Source organism: Mus caroli, chromosome 10, assembly GCF_900094665.2.
Source record: "Mus caroli chromosome 10, CAROLI_EIJ_v1.1, whole genome shotgun sequence".
Lineage (NCBI taxonomy): Eukaryota > Metazoa > Chordata > Mammalia > Rodentia > Muridae > Mus > Mus caroli.
Genome location: NC_034579.1, coordinates 63,433,741 through 63,450,168, shown reverse-complemented (window position 1 = coordinate 63,450,168; position 16,428 = coordinate 63,433,741). Strand labels below are relative to the sequence as shown.

The 16,428-nt window shown below is 45.7% G+C and overlaps 1 protein-coding gene across 6 annotated transcripts in view; it reads right to left on the bottom strand.

Moving 5' to 3' along the window:
- Positions 1–434: 434 nt before the first annotated feature.
- Positions 435–16,428, bottom strand: part of Rhobtb1 (Rho related BTB domain containing 1) — a 129,585-nt gene continuing 113,591 nt past the window's right edge. For 3 of the 6 annotated variants that reach the window (XM_029482899.1, XM_021173633.2, XM_021173636.2), the window contains 4 exons: positions 12,584–12,734; positions 6,384–6,472; positions 3,157–3,262; positions 453–2,704 (listed from right to left, as the gene is read on the bottom strand). In XM_029482899.1, coding sequence (XP_029338759.1) covers positions 2,535–2,704; positions 3,157–3,262; positions 6,384–6,472; positions 12,584–12,734 — 516 coding nt within the window. In that variant the 3' untranslated portion in view covers positions 453–2,534. Of the gene's footprint in view, positions 2,705–3,156; positions 3,263–6,383; positions 6,473–12,583; positions 12,735–16,428 lie in introns of all 6 variants that reach the window. The other 3 variants (XM_021173634.2, XM_021173635.1, XM_021173638.2) reach the window with 2 other exon arrangements.

Below are 16,428 nucleotides of genomic sequence, written 5' to 3'. Positions count from 1 at the left end.
GATCTCATGAAAGCCCTTGCTTCCATGGAAGCTCTGGTAACCTTACATGTAGCTGTCATAGATAGCGCCTTCCAGAGTCTTTCTCAGACTTGCATTTGAAGAACTTCCTCACGGGCCTACCAATAGAGACCTTTTATATTTAATTGCGTGAGGATTTTCAAACCTCCCACTGCAACCATTCCAACAGAATGGAGATGTCATGGTCTCCATTCCTTAAGACTAAGTGACCCATGGTATTGTCTAAGAAAGAGCTAAGGGGCACATGCCCCATCTACATGTTGGGAATCTCTGCTGAAAATCGCTAAGCACAAATGGCAGTCATTCATCGTTTGGTGGTTCAACAGGCGGCTCCAAGGGTGCAACACCTTTGGGGCTGGTAGCTTTCAAAATGCTATTAAAACACATGTGAGGATTTTACACAAAAGTCAAGGCATTTTTTTTTTATACCTAAACAATTTTATTTGCTTTCTGTGAAATTAAAAAAAAAAAACAAACACAAAACAAACCATCGTGGTTAAAGGCGGATCAGTGTCAACCAAATGAACCAGCCACTTGGTTCCAGCAGCTGTGAAGAACATGAGAGGATATTATTGCTTTCGTCCCATGTTCATGTATGTGTCTGTTGTGTTTTGGCAAGAGTACAATCGGATGGAGCTTTGGTTGTTGAAGTTCAACTAGGACTACTCATTGAAAACAGAACCTCTAGGTGGCTATATGTTCCTTCTCCCCAAGTCTTGACGTGTACTCTCTCCTTCCACCCATCTTCTCCTTCCATCAGCCATTTGCTCTATTAACAAAGTTAAGGGGGAAGGCTTGATCAGCTGTCCCCCTCCCTGCCCCCCCTCCCCTGCGGCTCCCTCTCTGCCACAAGAGGGTGATGCCTTCCTGGGTCTTTCTAAGCTCTTGTATCTGGTATGTGGCCAAGCCAGAAACAAAACGCCTGCCTGTGGTCTACACAGATTTTCAAATCCATATGGCATTTGGAATTTGGACTCAACTGTTTCTTTCCTGTCTTCAGAAATTCCCTCCCCCAAACAAAAAACAAACAAACAAACAAAGAAAAATCAATAGCCCTTAGCATCAGTAAGGTGACCTCTCAACAGGATGGGCCCCAGTGTCCAGCACATGACATCCCGTGGCAGGTGTGGAGCTGTGACTCTGATGATTGTGTTTGCACACACACACACGTGTATATTCTGTAACATTTTATCTGCAGAGAGGCAATGATGTTGATGCTGCTTGAGAGCTCCCCTGCTTTGCAAGTTCTGTTCTAACACTGATCTTCCCAAGGGACCCGGGGTCAGAATTACCACATAATAGCACCATTCCCCACGCTCTTAGGATTTTGGCTCCTTTTCCTGCTTGGAGAAGAAGGCAGGACCTGGCCCCTAGCTTTGTGCTTTCACAGGCTCTGTGGTGAGACCGAGTGGAGAAGCAGGTGGTCTGCCTTGGCCTACTTTAGTGGTGACCTGAATTTTCCCTGGGAAGAGTTAAAAAAACAAAAAGAATAACAACAACAACAACAACAACAACAACAACAACAAAAACCCAACTTGTCTTACAAAGTGAAGTTGGCCTCAGGTGTGAGGCCGAGGTGATTGATCCGAAGACAGTGGGATGAGCCTTTTCCCTTTCCCTTATCTCTGTTCAGGCCCTAGGAGGGTTTGCTGGTGAAGGCACAGCAAAACCACAGAGCACTTTAAGTCATCAACCCTGACATAGTTATCCAATGGTAGGACTCGAACGGCATTGTAGGGACCCGGGTCCGGCAGTCAGTCATGCCCCTGATATAGGATTGGGGTAGAATAAGCCCTTGTAATGATTGTAAGGATTATCCTCTTTGAATCTAGACCTCTTAAACAGTAGGATACTTGCCCTCACTGTAGCTCTATGGCACGGATAACCATGTAATTACTAGCACTTAAAAAGGAAATCTTGTAAATAGATAATTATACCAACGTGGCTCATCAGAACAAAGATTAAGCGCTTCCAGCTTGAATACTTCAGGCCTCTTCAGCTCAACCCTTTACCTCCCAACGAAAGGATAACTCTGTAATTATGAGTGATGCTCAGTGGTGGGGGAGGGGTGGGGCGGCAGCTTCGTGGTCAATGTGTGGCCTATAAAGTAATGCACAGTACTGTCACCTCAGTGAAATACAAGAGTCCATAGAAAAATATTCTCCAATCTGGAATCTGAGACACGAAAGCTGGATTTTGTTTTTTTCTTTGTATCAAAAGGAACAAAGTAACGGACTAAAGTGTAGTAGCTTCCTAACCAAGAAAGAAAAACAAAAAAACAAAAAAACAAAAAAAGGACATTCTGGTTGAAGGACTTCAGAGTCAGTCAGCTTTCCTTTTATGTCCCTGCTCATTCGTGGCAGGGTTTGTGCTTTGTTCCTGGTGGAGGTAAATGCACACGAGTGGAAAAGCCAGGGCCCCAGACCCAACTGTGCGGATGGCTAAGGAGACTGGTTTTGATAGTAGAGCTGTCAACCGTGGAGGTGGCCCTTAGCGGGTGACGGTCCCCTCTCTCCTCAGGCGACAGCTGGGGACGAATGCCAGAAACACCACTTTCTCCTCGAATGGTGCTTGTTCAGCGCCAGGTCCTCTTTCTCTCGTTCCCTCTTCACTCGCTGGTAGTGGTCTTCCTCCTTCAGGTACCACACAGGGGGCCAGCGGTGCCGCTCAAAGTACTCCTGGTTGTCTGCGGGGAGAGGGGGAAGAGATACTGCCCAAAGACTGTCCTGGATGCTCAGTCCTGCTTTTTGCCATTCGTAAACCTCCCAGCATGCTGGCATGGCTGCCCACAGATGCTGAGACTAAAGTCTAATGTGTGGACACTATGCTAGGCACACAGACCCAAAACCACTTGATTTTTATCCAGAGTCAGACCCTGGCTGTGCACCCCTAAATGAGGAGAGGCCTTATTTTGGCATGCTCTGCAGTAGGGTACCCTCAACTCCACTCCCTTCTTCTCCTAAGTAAGACATCCCGCAAAGAGATTCCCCCAACCGAAAAATTCTCTGGGTCATGTCACTTGAATGTGTGACTTCCGCACACTCAAAGGGAACTGACCACCGAGTCTGGCCCCTCCCAAGGGGTTTATTTAGAGAGGGCAAGCAATGGTTGGCAGGGAGCTCGCAGACATGCTCTTACCTGCTGACTTGGATTTGATTTCCTTGCGGAACTTGGAACAGACGCTGTTGTAGTTGGTGCAGATGTGATGCAAACACCAGGCGGCTAGCTGATTGGCATTGTGAAACTGCAGGAAAGGGACCAGATTAGGGTCAGACTCTTGTTTGCTGAAGCGAGGCAATGGGCCAGTGCTATGGCTCAGCAGGTCAAGGTGCTTGCGGCCAAGCCTGATAACTGAGCTTGATATCCAGGACCCCATGGAGGTAGAAGGGACCCGGCCCCTGCAATTCATCTGACCTCCAAAGGCATGCTGTAGCATGTATACATACATACATACATTCACACAAGTGTGCATGTATATGTGGCCAATAAATGTTACAAAGATTAAAGCAAGCCTCCAAAGAAACTAGAAACATTATGAGGGTGGGGGGGGGGGGTGGAGAAAGATAAAGGCCTGTAATACAGGAAAGCTCTTGTTTAGATCTCAGGGGTTTGACTTGGACTGTGGCTCTGATGTCAGCTACATACAGTGTTCATGTACCCTCCCTTGCTCCCTCCTGAGATAGACGGTCCCCAAAATAAACTCCGTATCGCACGGAAAGTTTCAAGTATGCCCGATTCTCCTGCCCGGCCTGCCCCCTGGCCCTTCCTGGTGATAGGTGACCATGTGTGCCCTCTGGACAGTACCAGCCAGCAGCAGATAGAAACGATGTCATCTCTGTTTACAGAGCCTTAGCAATGGAATACTCCGTGTCACATGTCAGAGCTCAGCTTGCCCGGGGCCAAAGATGGAAAGAGGAGAAGACAGTGTGCAGCGGCTGCCCTGTACCTGCCCTCTGGGTTGTGTAAGAGGGGACATCTGGGTGAGGTGGGGGAATCTGAATACACCACCCAGCTTTTCTGAGCCTGGGGAGGTGACAGCTGATATCCCCAAACCAGGTGGTCCACTCCCCCATGTCTCCTCTGATCTGGTAGGATACCCTTGCCCTTCTTCACGCATCTTGTGTGTTTCTTCAGCTAATGGGGAACTTGGGAAAGCCAGCTTGGTTCTTCTGATGCTTGGCTATTCATCCTGTGAAAGCCACTCTGAGGAGACAGAACCCACAACCCCAGTCATGGAGATGGTTGCAGGCTGGTCCTTCCAGCTTCTCTGAGTATTCAGTTTGAGTCTGCGTTTAGGATTGGGGCAGTGGGGTACTGGGTGGGCATTGTGTGTGTGTGTGTGTGTGTGTGTGTGTTTCTATGCTAGCTCAGAGAACTGGCCGCATGACTTGCTTCCCCTGAGCTCAGTGACTCAGTCTTTGGCGTTCAGAGCGGTCGCAGTGGGGGAATTTACACCATGGAAGTCAGCAACAGCAAAGGATCAGGGTTCTGCTGACTGAAACCCTCTCTGGGTTAAAGGCTAAAGGATGGGCTAAGATACAGGCATCATGGTCACTTCCTGCTGGGGTTTGTACGGGCTTAGTAATCATACCACAGACTGGTGTATAGGCAGGTGGGGAGGAGCCAGGAGGGAAGACAGCAAATGTCACATCTTTACTCCCAGTGAATTGTCCAGTAGTGCATTCTGAGTCATTCCAATTTCTTCTATGCAGGGTGCTTATGGAGAGAATCGAATTTTGGACAGCTAGTTCTGGCGAAGCCTTGGGGTTCTTACTGCAGTGCGTGATTGGCCCTCATTGAATGGGTTTTCAGATCGGGTTTTAGGAATCTCTGTTCATGTCTATTTCTCTCATTTGCTTTTCAAAGCAGAGAATCTGCTGCTTGGAGATCTTTGAGGGACTTGGGAATCATACAACAAGTGCTCTTGTCAAGTGTCAAGCCAGAGGGACTTGGCCGTTCCAAGTCCCAGTCTACCTCCTCCCCACGAATGGAGCGATCGCCTATGGCCACACTTGGCTGGGCTGAGCAACACCTGCTATACTTCCACTGTCCCCTTTCTGAGGTCCCTCCTCCCCTGTGATTGGGAAATGTCCATTTAAATGGCCTGACCTAAGACTTAGTTAGCACAGCCCTGAACAAAGAAACCCAAACTCCACAGGCAGAAAAGAAAATGCACTTATGAAGTATGCATATGTACACACACACACACACACACACACACATGCACCTTACGCACACATGCACATACACAAAACAAAACATGCATTCAGAACTTATTTCGCATCCTCTGTCTCTGGAATGTAAATGGCTGTTGATAAGTCTATGCCGGGACTGGATCATTCTGCCTACACACTCTGCAGTGTTAGAAAACCTTCCATATCTGCTTCACAGCTCTTTCTTGAATATTCTTTCTCCCTTGGTTCTCAGTCTGTAAGGTTGGCAGGTCACAGGTTGCCTTTTTCATGTCTTGTGGATGAGGAGACGGAGGCGGAGTTTATCTTTGTGACCGAGGCTTTAGTTGGACATTACCTTTCTCTGGAAGAGGTGTGTGTGTGTGAATATGTGTGTGCACATTGTGGTGGTTTGTATATGCTCGGCCGAGGGAGTGGCACTATTAGAAGGTATGGCCCTGTTGGAGTAGGTGTGTCACTGTGGTGTGGGCTTTAAGACCCTCATCCTAGCTGCCTGGAAGTGAGTCTTCCATTAGCAGCCTTCAGATGAAGATGTAGAACTCTCAGCTCCACCTGCACCATGCCTGCCTGGATGCTGCCATGCTCCCACCTTGATAATAGACTGAACCTCTGAACCTGTGAGCTAGTCCCAACTAAATGTTTTTATGAGTTGCCTTGGTCATGGTGTCTGTTCACAGCAGTAAAACCTAACTAAGACACCTGTCTACGCACATGCATGGATGAAGTTTGTGTAGGGATCACAGACGCAGATACTAACAAACCCGATCTTAGAAAACTGCAGGGAGCTTCAGCAAACTGTTCGTTTTCAGGGTGGGGGTGGGGCATGTACAAAGCTTTATGGAATGTTCTAGAAACTAATTGTTCTTGGCCAAATTCTTGTCCAAGAACTCAAAGAAGGAAGAGGCAAGATATCCCCCCCTAAGCTGGATGTTCTCTTGTCTACAAAACCTACTGTCTCAGCAGGGTGAGACAGGTATTGGATGTGGGGGGGGGGTCCCCTGTTCTTTCTGGCGAGTATGGAATGTCGCCTGAAATGTAAAACTCTCTGATTTCCTCTGCATACAGGCATACCTCTGTGGCATCTTTATTTGGGTGATGTGATAGTGGGATGTTTTGTCAGTGTGAAAGTGGGCTCATGGGACACGCCTGAGATAGAAAGGACCGCAAACTTACCTGTGCCAGCTCCAAGTAGGAAAGAACGTCACCATCGATGCTCACACCACTGACAGCGGCCTTGGTGAGCTCCTGGACAGCATGCTGCTCTGGGGGAGGAGAGGGCAGGACAGGGTTAAGATGCCCACCCTAAGCCAGCCTTCCTGGCCTGCAGGGGCTGGTCTGGATACCTCTAGAAAAAGACTGGAGGTGAAGGACACAGTTCTGGACAGACAGTGCAAACGAATCCAGGGCTGATTCAGGCTCTAGGCCAGCTGTTCTTTCTCAACCTGTGGGTCTCGGCCCCTTTGTGGGGTGTGTGTGTGTCACATATCAGATATCCTTTAATCACATATTCACATTACAAATCATTATAGTTATCAAAATTACAGTTATGAAGTGGCAATGAAATGATTTTATGATTGAGGGGTCTGTAGGTAAAGGTCATAGTGTTAGGAAGATTGAGAAGCACCATTCTAGAGGGCTTGGGTCTGTGCTTCTAGAATACTCAGAATCCTCCAGACCTTCCTGACCCTGCCTAGGATGGTAATCATGGGTTATTTGTGACTATTTAAATGCAGATAATTAATATTTGGCTCATTGGCCACACCAGCCCTGTTAAGTGCTCAGTAGCCACACATGCCTACCATCTTGGAACGTGCAGACACAGAGCATATCCATTGCTGGAAGATGGTTCTATTAGACAGTGTGGTTTCTGGAGGTCTAGCATGTCTATAGGATCCTATAACTCCAGTCACAGTGTGAGGGTATCTTCAAAGATTAAATAACGGGACCAAGTCTCCTTGGGGAATTAAAAATTGAGGATGTAGCTGAGTTGGTGTAGTGCTTGCCTACCAAGCCTGAAGACTTAGGTTTAATTCCAGCACTGCATATAACAGGCATGGTGGTCCATACCTGCGATCCCATCACTTGGGAACTGGAGGTAGAAGAATGAGAAGTTCAGGGTTTTCCTCAGCTACATAGTGAGTTTGAGGCCAGCCTGGGCTACCTGCGATACAATGTAGCTGAAAACAATAAAATAAGTGCAAAACAAACAGGCAAACGAGACATAAAATGTGAATGTATATATGTTGGTTTCAACAGTTACAAACAGACCACCTAGGCTTCAAGCTTTTGGATTATAAATTTGGAGAAGAATATTGGTCCTAAGTAATAAAACTGCAGTTTGAGAGAGTGGTGTCTGCTTAAGAGCTTGCACCGCCCAGCTCCGGACGCTGGAGTTGAAACTGTGGTTCTGAGAGTGAGGTGACTTTTTGTTGCCCCTGCTCGGGTCGTCTCCAGCCCCAGGTTAGCATGGGTGGGTGACGTTTTGGTGTAGCAGTTTCCAGCTTTTGATAATGACAGCATCAGGGGTGCTGTGGTGGCTCCCTACACTGCAGGCTGACCACTTTCGGTTTGCATTTCTGTTTACTCCAATTGCAGATGATGATGATGATGATGATGAATGAATTTAAAAGTTGTGTTCATCCAGCCTCGGGCCAGTACACTGTTTTCTCAATTGTCTGGGCTTACTTTGTGCTTCTGTGCCCCATTCTGGTAATCCCTACACTATTTCAAAGTTTTTAATTGTTATTAAATGATGAAGTATGATCGGTACTGACCTATATAACATGATGAACTTAATAGATAAACATTGTATGTATCCTGACTGCCCCACTGGCAGGCTTATACTTCCTGGTTAATCTCTCTCTCTCCTTAAGCCTTCCAATCCCTTGATATGGCTTACCACAGTTTCCAAAGGTTCAAGTGGGAGAAAGGAAGCGCTCTCCTTTCAACTCTAAAGATAGAAATGGTGATTACGTTTAATAAGGAGGAGCTGGAGAGGTTAAGAACACTGGCTGCTCTTCCAGAGGTCCCGAGTTCAATTCCCAGCAACCACATGGCAGCTCACAACCATCTGTAACTCCAGTTCCAGGGGATCTGGCATCCACCTCACAGAGACATATATGCAAGCAAAACACCAACACACATTAAATAAATCATTTAGTAAGGAAGGTAGATCAAAATCCAGGACAGCCCCAAAGCTAGCCTGCCAATTGTGAAGAGGGTCTTGCCAGTGAAATACACATGGACAGCTTTGTTGGTATCTGGAGGAAATCTTAAAGGTCTGGATAGAAGATCAACCTAGGTACAACATCCCTTCAGTTCAGCCATGCCCACTTCAGAGCAAGGCCAACTCCCTTCAGTTCTACAAAGGCTTAGTCAACAGAGCCAACAGAGCCTGGTTTGTGGGGTTGAAGGAAAGACATTGTCACTGAAATAGATGAATGGAAGTTAACACCTTAAGAGCCAATTGGAAGCTGTAACAAATCACATGGAAGTTCCAGCTGAGGTCACTGAGGAAGGCTCTCTATGTAAGAGACCCTCAGCATGAACACAACAGCCTCGTACTGAATGAGGCACCATCTGGGGCCTGCACAGCTAGAGAGACATCCTCCTGGCTGGTTGCAAAGTCTCAAAGGATGGCCCAACCATCATGCTTGGGGACTGAGGCAGCTGTGAGCTTTAGGTTAAAGTGGATCTTACTTTCTATATGAGTCTTGAGACCCTGTTCCTCTAAGATCCCTAAAAGGACTGTCAAAATAGGAGGGAAGAGTGTCTGGCGGCCCAGGGTCCCAGTTTCACTTCTGTTGTTGTGACGAAGCACTCAGACAAGAGCAGCTTAAGGAAGAAAGGGCTTATTCGACTTAAATCCCAAAGGCAGAATGATCGCCACTGCACACGGTTGCAAAGACAACAGACTTTGAATATTATCTATAAACTCTCTGGTAAATGGGTGAGGGGGGGTTGGCAGGTAACTCAGTCAAAACCCTTTCCATCATATTGGCATGAGAATCAGGATTTGGGTCCCCAGAACGCTTGCAGGAGCCAGGCTGTGTGGCAGCTGCCTATGATCTGAACAACTGGAGGCAGAGCTCCCTGGGGCGAGCTGCCTAGCTCCACTGAGACCCAGGTTCAGCAAGAGATCCTACCTTAATAAGTAAAGTTGAGAATGATGTCTGATGTCAGCTTTGGGCTTCCACATACCTGAGCACACACGTGTGTGAGCACCTACATAGAGGTGCGGCTATACCTACATGTGCAAGCGTACGCACATACATGGAAAAAGCACAGAAGAACGGGAAGCGTTTGGAGATGCTGACTTCCATTTTGACAGACATTCTACTGAGGGAAAGTCACCATCAAACAGGGTTCCCATACTACCGAGTGATCGTCTATGAAAAGAAGGGTCGGTTGGTGAGCCAAATATGGATGTCATCTGGTCAGAAAAAGCTTCCTCAGCTACTGTGACATTTAACCCTTGATCAATGACCTGTATCAGGACCTAGGCATGAAGCTTCCATTGTGGCTAGAGGCTATGGCTTGGTTTTATTTTCATTTTCTAAAGCTATTATTATTATTATTATTATATTATTTTGGTGAAAGTTTCTCCATTTTATAGAGGTAGTTCTGCTTCACACTTAACAGACTGCTGCTTCGTATAAACATAAGTTTAACACTCACTGAGATACCGAGAATTTTATGCTACAGTGGCCTGGGGCTGACATGGCTGTCTCTGAGGTGTGCCTGCACTGTCCAGGCATGCCTGCCTCCTACCTGGCTCTGTGTTCCTGAGCCCATACACTTGTTTGCACAAGCTGCTGTTTTCTTTGATACAGCCTTCCTCAGCTGGGTGGATACACAGTACTACTTAAAGCTAAGTTTCCCAGAGAGGGCATCTGGACTCCCTAAGTAACAGCAGGTGTGATGGTTAACCTTGACTGTCAACCAGACAGGAACCAGGATCACCAAAGAAACAGGCTTCTGGGCCTGACTATGAGGATGGTTTGGGGAGGTCTGACCTTGGTGGGAAGACCCACCCGGAGCATGGTCCTGCCACCTTATGGCAGACTGCATGAAAGGAGGAAAAACAGAAGATCCCAGCATTCAGTCAGATCTCTGCTTCCAGGATGCAGATGCAGTGTGACCAGCTTCCTCTTGTGTGTGCGTGTGTGTGTGTATAAAATATATATTATAAATTGTATATTATAGAAATAATGTTTGTATATATTATGTCATATAATATATAATATGTATTATATATTATATATAATGCATATTGTATATTGACCCATGTACCCAGAAAGCAAAGGGCCAAGAGGGGACTCTGGGGGAGCTGATTTTGTTCCTCTATTCTTTGTCATTCTGTCATATATATATGTGTGTATGTAATATATTATATGTTCTATATTATATATTATTATATGACACAATATGTTAATAATATACTTGTAAAATTGTTTTATAAGTTTTATATATGAAAAATAAAAATATTTATAAACTATTTATGATATATAACATATAATAAATTATCTAATAACATCTAATAATATATATTATAAGTCTGCATCCCAAGAGCTGGGATTAAAGACATGCAGCACCACTATCAACATGTAAATAGTGTCGGAGATAGAGATTTGCCAGAGGGGTCTTGACGCACAGATTGAGGACTGTAAGTCTAAATGCTCTGCCTAACTCTGCACACACATCAAATACCGTAGGTGACTGCAGGGGCTGTGTTGGGGAGGTATTCAGATCAGTACCAACAGGATTTTATGTCGCCATGTGAGAAGCCTGGAATGTGTTCACATGGAAGCTTTCTCAGGGTCACTTCAAAACGAAATCTTTCATGTAGAAATCAACTCCATGTTATCAGTGTCAGACTTAATCTTTATCATAAAAACACAGCCATGTGGACACTGAGTACGGACCAGGTTCAAAGTATCCGGCTCCAAGTTGCCTTTTGTCTACTAAAAATAATGCAGTGTATCCTGGAAGGACAAGGACTTGTGTAACCCATGGGTAGTTACCTGGGTTGGAGCTCACACTTCTGGAAAGGGCGTTCCCACTGTGGCTTCCTGGGCTTAATGTCTGAAGAGTAACACACTCGTTTGGATCTATGACTTCAGTAGAGTGAAGAATTTTATTTTATTTTCCTAATTGTGATGTTTCAAATCCTTTCTTTTAAACTGGGGAAGAAACACGAATAGAAGGGAATTTTATTTCTAGGTAGGTAATTTGTGTGTACGGGGGCAGAGAAATCAATCTTTTACCTGAAGTCATCACTAGAAGGTATAGTATATTTATATGTATGTGTGTGTGTTTATGTGTATGTATATATGTATGTGTGTGTGTTTGTGTATGTATATATGTATGTGTGTATGTGTGTGTTTATGTGTATGTATATGTGTGTGTTTATGTGTATGTATATATGTATGTGTGTATATGTGTATATGTGTGTGTTTATGTGTATATGTGTGTGTATGTGTGTGTATGTGTGTGTATATGTATGTGTGTGTATGTGTGTGTATATGTATGTGTGTTTATGTGTGTGTATATATGTATGTGTGTATGTGTGTGTATATGTATGTGTGTGTATGTGTGTATATGTATGTGTGTGTATGTGTGTATGTATGTGTATATGTAAGAAGCCAACGTTGAATAGGATGGCTTGTTCTCTAACTCATTTTATCAGCTCATTCTTCAGCCAGTTCTTACTGAAAGCCAGTGTGCATAGACAATACTCCCAGTGCAGGAGGAAGGCCAGCAAATACGACAGTGTGTCTCTACTTTCCCTGGAAACAAGCGAGTACAGGGAATTAGCACCTGGATTGCTAACTGACACCTCTGGGGAAGCACAAGTCTGAACGTTTTCAAATGAGGGGTTTAAATGCATATATTCCACCCAGACCTGCTCCTTTTTACCAATCTATAAGCTATAGAAAAGACTCCTGAGGTTAAGTCAGATCCCAACCCCCCACTGCTTGAAATGAACTTGACAGTGTCAGAACATTTTCAAAAATAGTTTAAAGAGAAAGGAGACTTCTCAAAACCAAATATGTGATGCTCACTGCGCCCACCCAGTGTTCAGATTTTGTGGTCTGCCTAAGACTCAGCATGTGTGCAACGTGTACCTCCAAAGCCAGGCGCCCATCATTGGACATTGATGTTTTCATTGCCTAGCAGGGCCTATCGCAGAGGAGCATAGGAGATACTTGCTGTATCCAGTTTGGGCTGACGGAAGGAGCTGGCTTTGACAGCCCCCGGCATGCCTATTCTGTTCAGAGAGATATAAATCAGAGTCTGACCCTCGATCTTAGTTTTGTTTAGGTGTCATTTCAATCAGTGTGGCTATTGGACACAAAAGTCACCGGCCTTACCTACGAGTGCAACCAAGTGTGTCAGGCAAAATCTGTTTGCCAAGGCAATTAACTCCAGGGGGTCCAGGTCCAAGTTGGGTGACAACTGCTTGGTGTAGAGGTATTCCAACACCGCCTGCATCGACATCTTGTTTATATTTGGGAGGTGAACCTGCAACAGTGTAAAGAAGGCTCAGTGCTGCTATGGGAACTGGGGGCTCGTAGGGAACATGGGGGAACTGAGGGCTCAAATGGGATGTGGGAGACCTGGGGGGTTCATACGGGGCATGGGGGCTGCACACCTTCAGGCTAAGGGTCCCAACCACATGACCTAGCACCTGGCAACTGCAGGTACACTGTTCCGAGGCTGTGCAGAGAGCGCCTGCCGTTAGTATTTATGGCTGTAAACATTAACAGTTTGATTTGTAGGTGACAAAGAGTGTTGCTACCTGTCAGAGCCCGGAGCGGAGTTTTTGAAATGGCTATCTGGGCATATAAATCAGACAAACGGGTCGTAAATGTGTTATTACATTATTAGCCCTCCCTGTCAAGAAGCTGAGGGTACTCTGTTGTGGAGGGAGACATCTGGCAATGTGACAGACGTGAGTTGCTGCTAGCCATGTGTTTGCAGACATGACAGAATCCCACTCTCAGGTGGCCAAACAGGCAGAATGACCACACCAGCGGCCACGGTGACAGGCTGGGTTCCAACAACCCATCAGCATCTCTCAGTACTTTGTCTATACTTCAGTTCTTTCTCACACAACCACACAAGCCCAGAACTACACATATATCATTGGGTCTCAGCAGACCCAGAGTGGCCAAAGGCCTCTGCTGTGGTACATGTGGAGACTCTGTTTTAGTTGGGTGCAGGGCATGATCCCTTGCAAAAGCCTCTTTCCCGGGTGTCTAGAGCTATTGTTATATAACACGTTACACTTTCAAGGAATGACCTGAGGCCTAAGTCCTAGATGGAGGAGGTGGGGATCTGTTTCAGTTCTTCACTAACTCCATGTGGTGGTTTAAATAAAAGTCGCCTCCATAGGCCTGTGAGGAGTGGCGCTATTAGGAGGTGTGGCTTTCCTGGAGGAAGTGTTGTCACTGTGGGTGGGTTTTGAGATTTAGGAGCTCAAGTCAGTCCTAATATCGCTCTCTGTTCCTGTTGCCTGAGGATCCAGATGTAGAATTACCGTTTCTTTTTCCAGCACCAGGTCTGCCTGGATGCTGCCACCATGATGCATCTCTGAAGTGCAAGCCAGCCCCAATGAAATGTTTCCTTTATAAAGAATTGCCTTGGTCATGGTCATGGGGTCTCTTCACAGCAACAAAACCCTAAGACACTCCACAAGGCGGGGATGGACACGGTATAGAATGGTGTCCTTGTTTTTCTGACTGGAGTGTTACTTTAATAGAAGCCTTTGTGTGCAGCTTTCCACACACCCCATCTAATTTGATCCTTCCATCTGTCCCAGGAAGAAGAGACTATTAATTTTGCTATTTAACGGACAAGGACACAGCAGTCAAGGAGGCTGAGTTTCATGTCCAAGGTTGGAGGGTTTGTCAGCGGGGACTGGGACTTGAGCCCAAGGAGTGCATTTCTGAAGTCCCCAGGCTGAAATGCTTTCTAGACTGGGTCCTTATGGCGACATTTTGGTTGCAGAGCGAGAGAGCCTCTGATTTCATAAATAGTTCTGCAAGCTAGAGTTCCAGTTTGAAAGATTGAACTATTATAGACTTCTTAACTATGGCAGTTAACAAAACAGAATAAAGCATATAAAATACATCACCTCTCAAAAATATATATGTATGTATGTATATATGTATGTATATATGTATAATGTGTGGTTGCATCTCTCTATATTCATGATTATATCTGTGCCTTTCCTATATACACTCATGTAAAGAGGGGTTGCTGAGGATGACCCTGTACGCACACACACACACACACACACACACACACACACACACACACATTTTATGTGAGCTCGAGGGTGAGCTTTCCAGAACAAAGCTATTGCCACTGTTGATGTTATTCTCCTGGGCAGTCAGTCACCGGCCATGTCTGAGGAGGAATACACTTCCAGGTAGAGTTATTTCTGTAACATGTCATGGGGAAGACTTGGAACGAGCTCTTAGAAACAGTAGGCAGTGTTTTACCCCCTGCTCTCAGACACAGACGTGGAAAACAATGATTCCCTGAATAAGCTCCTGGGTCGTTAGCACCGACCGTCATTTCAAGTCCTTGGTCTGACCCCTGTGATGACGGAATGTGAGGAGTCAAAGCTGATATTATAATCCTAGACTAGCTCGGAGCTAAGATGGCCACTTGCTGCTGACAGCTCCACCTCTCCTGTCCCTTCAGTTTCCAGCACAGACTGGAACAACACATACTGGTTCACCTGTCCCCTGCAGATGTCGGAACACCCCTCATTCCCTGTAGCTGTCACACTGGCAATAAGCTCTATCATTGTGCATCTTAACTGGGCACACTGTGTATTTGCTTATACACACATATATACATAAAGGTATATGCATTTGTACTGTACCAGTAACAGATCGACAGGAGCCACAGGGTGAACACGTGGTGAGAGCTCATCTCTAGAACAGTGTTTGGGTTCCTGGGGATTTTTTTAGGTACTTGAGTGCTAAGGTGCACAACTTTCAAATTTAACCCATTCATAGTAAAAGCATTCACGTTTTACAAAAACCGCTAAGAGCTTTAATTGCAGATGTTGGGCAGAGAGTGTCTGCTGTCTCAGCTGTTGATGGGGGGGGTCTTTTCTTTCAGAAATGGAGGTGTGCAGTGTGTCTTTGAAGGGACAGGGTAAGAGTATGTGGGCTGGCTCAGAGTATGTCATGAAGTGTGCCTGTGGGCACATGGGTTAAGTACCCCGTGGTGGCCCTTATCCATGCTAACATTACTTCTTCACTGAGGCCAGGCTTTGGAATCTCTAAAATTGCCTTAGCTGTGTTTGCTAACTAAGAGCACTTTTGGACAAAAAGACCACTGAAAATACAGATATGACAGGCATTTCCTAAGTAGAAAGGAGTTGTTTCTGGGAACAGGGAATGAGAGTCTAGTGAGCACTGCCCTGGTCTCCTGCGTCCTCAGAACTGCTCTGATGTGTGTAATCTCCAGCAACCACCTGTTTCCCTTTCGATGGTATGATGTCAACACCTTTGAAGTGATGACTCATACTGGCAGGTCTTCTTAGGGACCCTTAGGAGTCACTGAGGAATGAGAAATACCAAACCCTTTCATAACATGCGTTTCCACCTCGCTGCTGATTGCTTATTAAACAAAACAAATCCTGTTTCTGTGATCTCCACGCTTATAATTAGCCATGTAACAATAGGGAGGACCTGCTCACAGTCCTTGAAAACAACCCGTACAGAGCCACAAGAGATGGGATATAGCTGTCCACACCCTACCTACCCAAGGCAACACCACAAAACAGTGATGTGACCAAAACACAAAAGAACTGCACCTTCATCGGGGCCCTGCGTTCCTCTTCAGTTGGTTTAACATTGGCATTGGGAAGACTGGGGCTGTCATTACAGACATTCTCACATAGAATGGGTAAGTATTCCAGAGCTAGCCCACTGCTTACTGTAACCCGGCATGCATTTGAAATGGATGGCTTGCCAGGTCCCTCGGTGGGAAGGAATGAGGTTTATTGCTACACTAAAACTAATGAAGGAAAAACAAAAAGGTAAACAAACAAACAAATGGTAAAATAGAAATGTCTTCTATATTAAGGGATAAAATGGAAAGCGGCTCTCGTGGCACGCTGTCCTCTTTTCTACATACATGTGTATAAAGTTCCTCTCTGGACCCTGAAAAAAAAAAAGAAGTGGGCTGACTT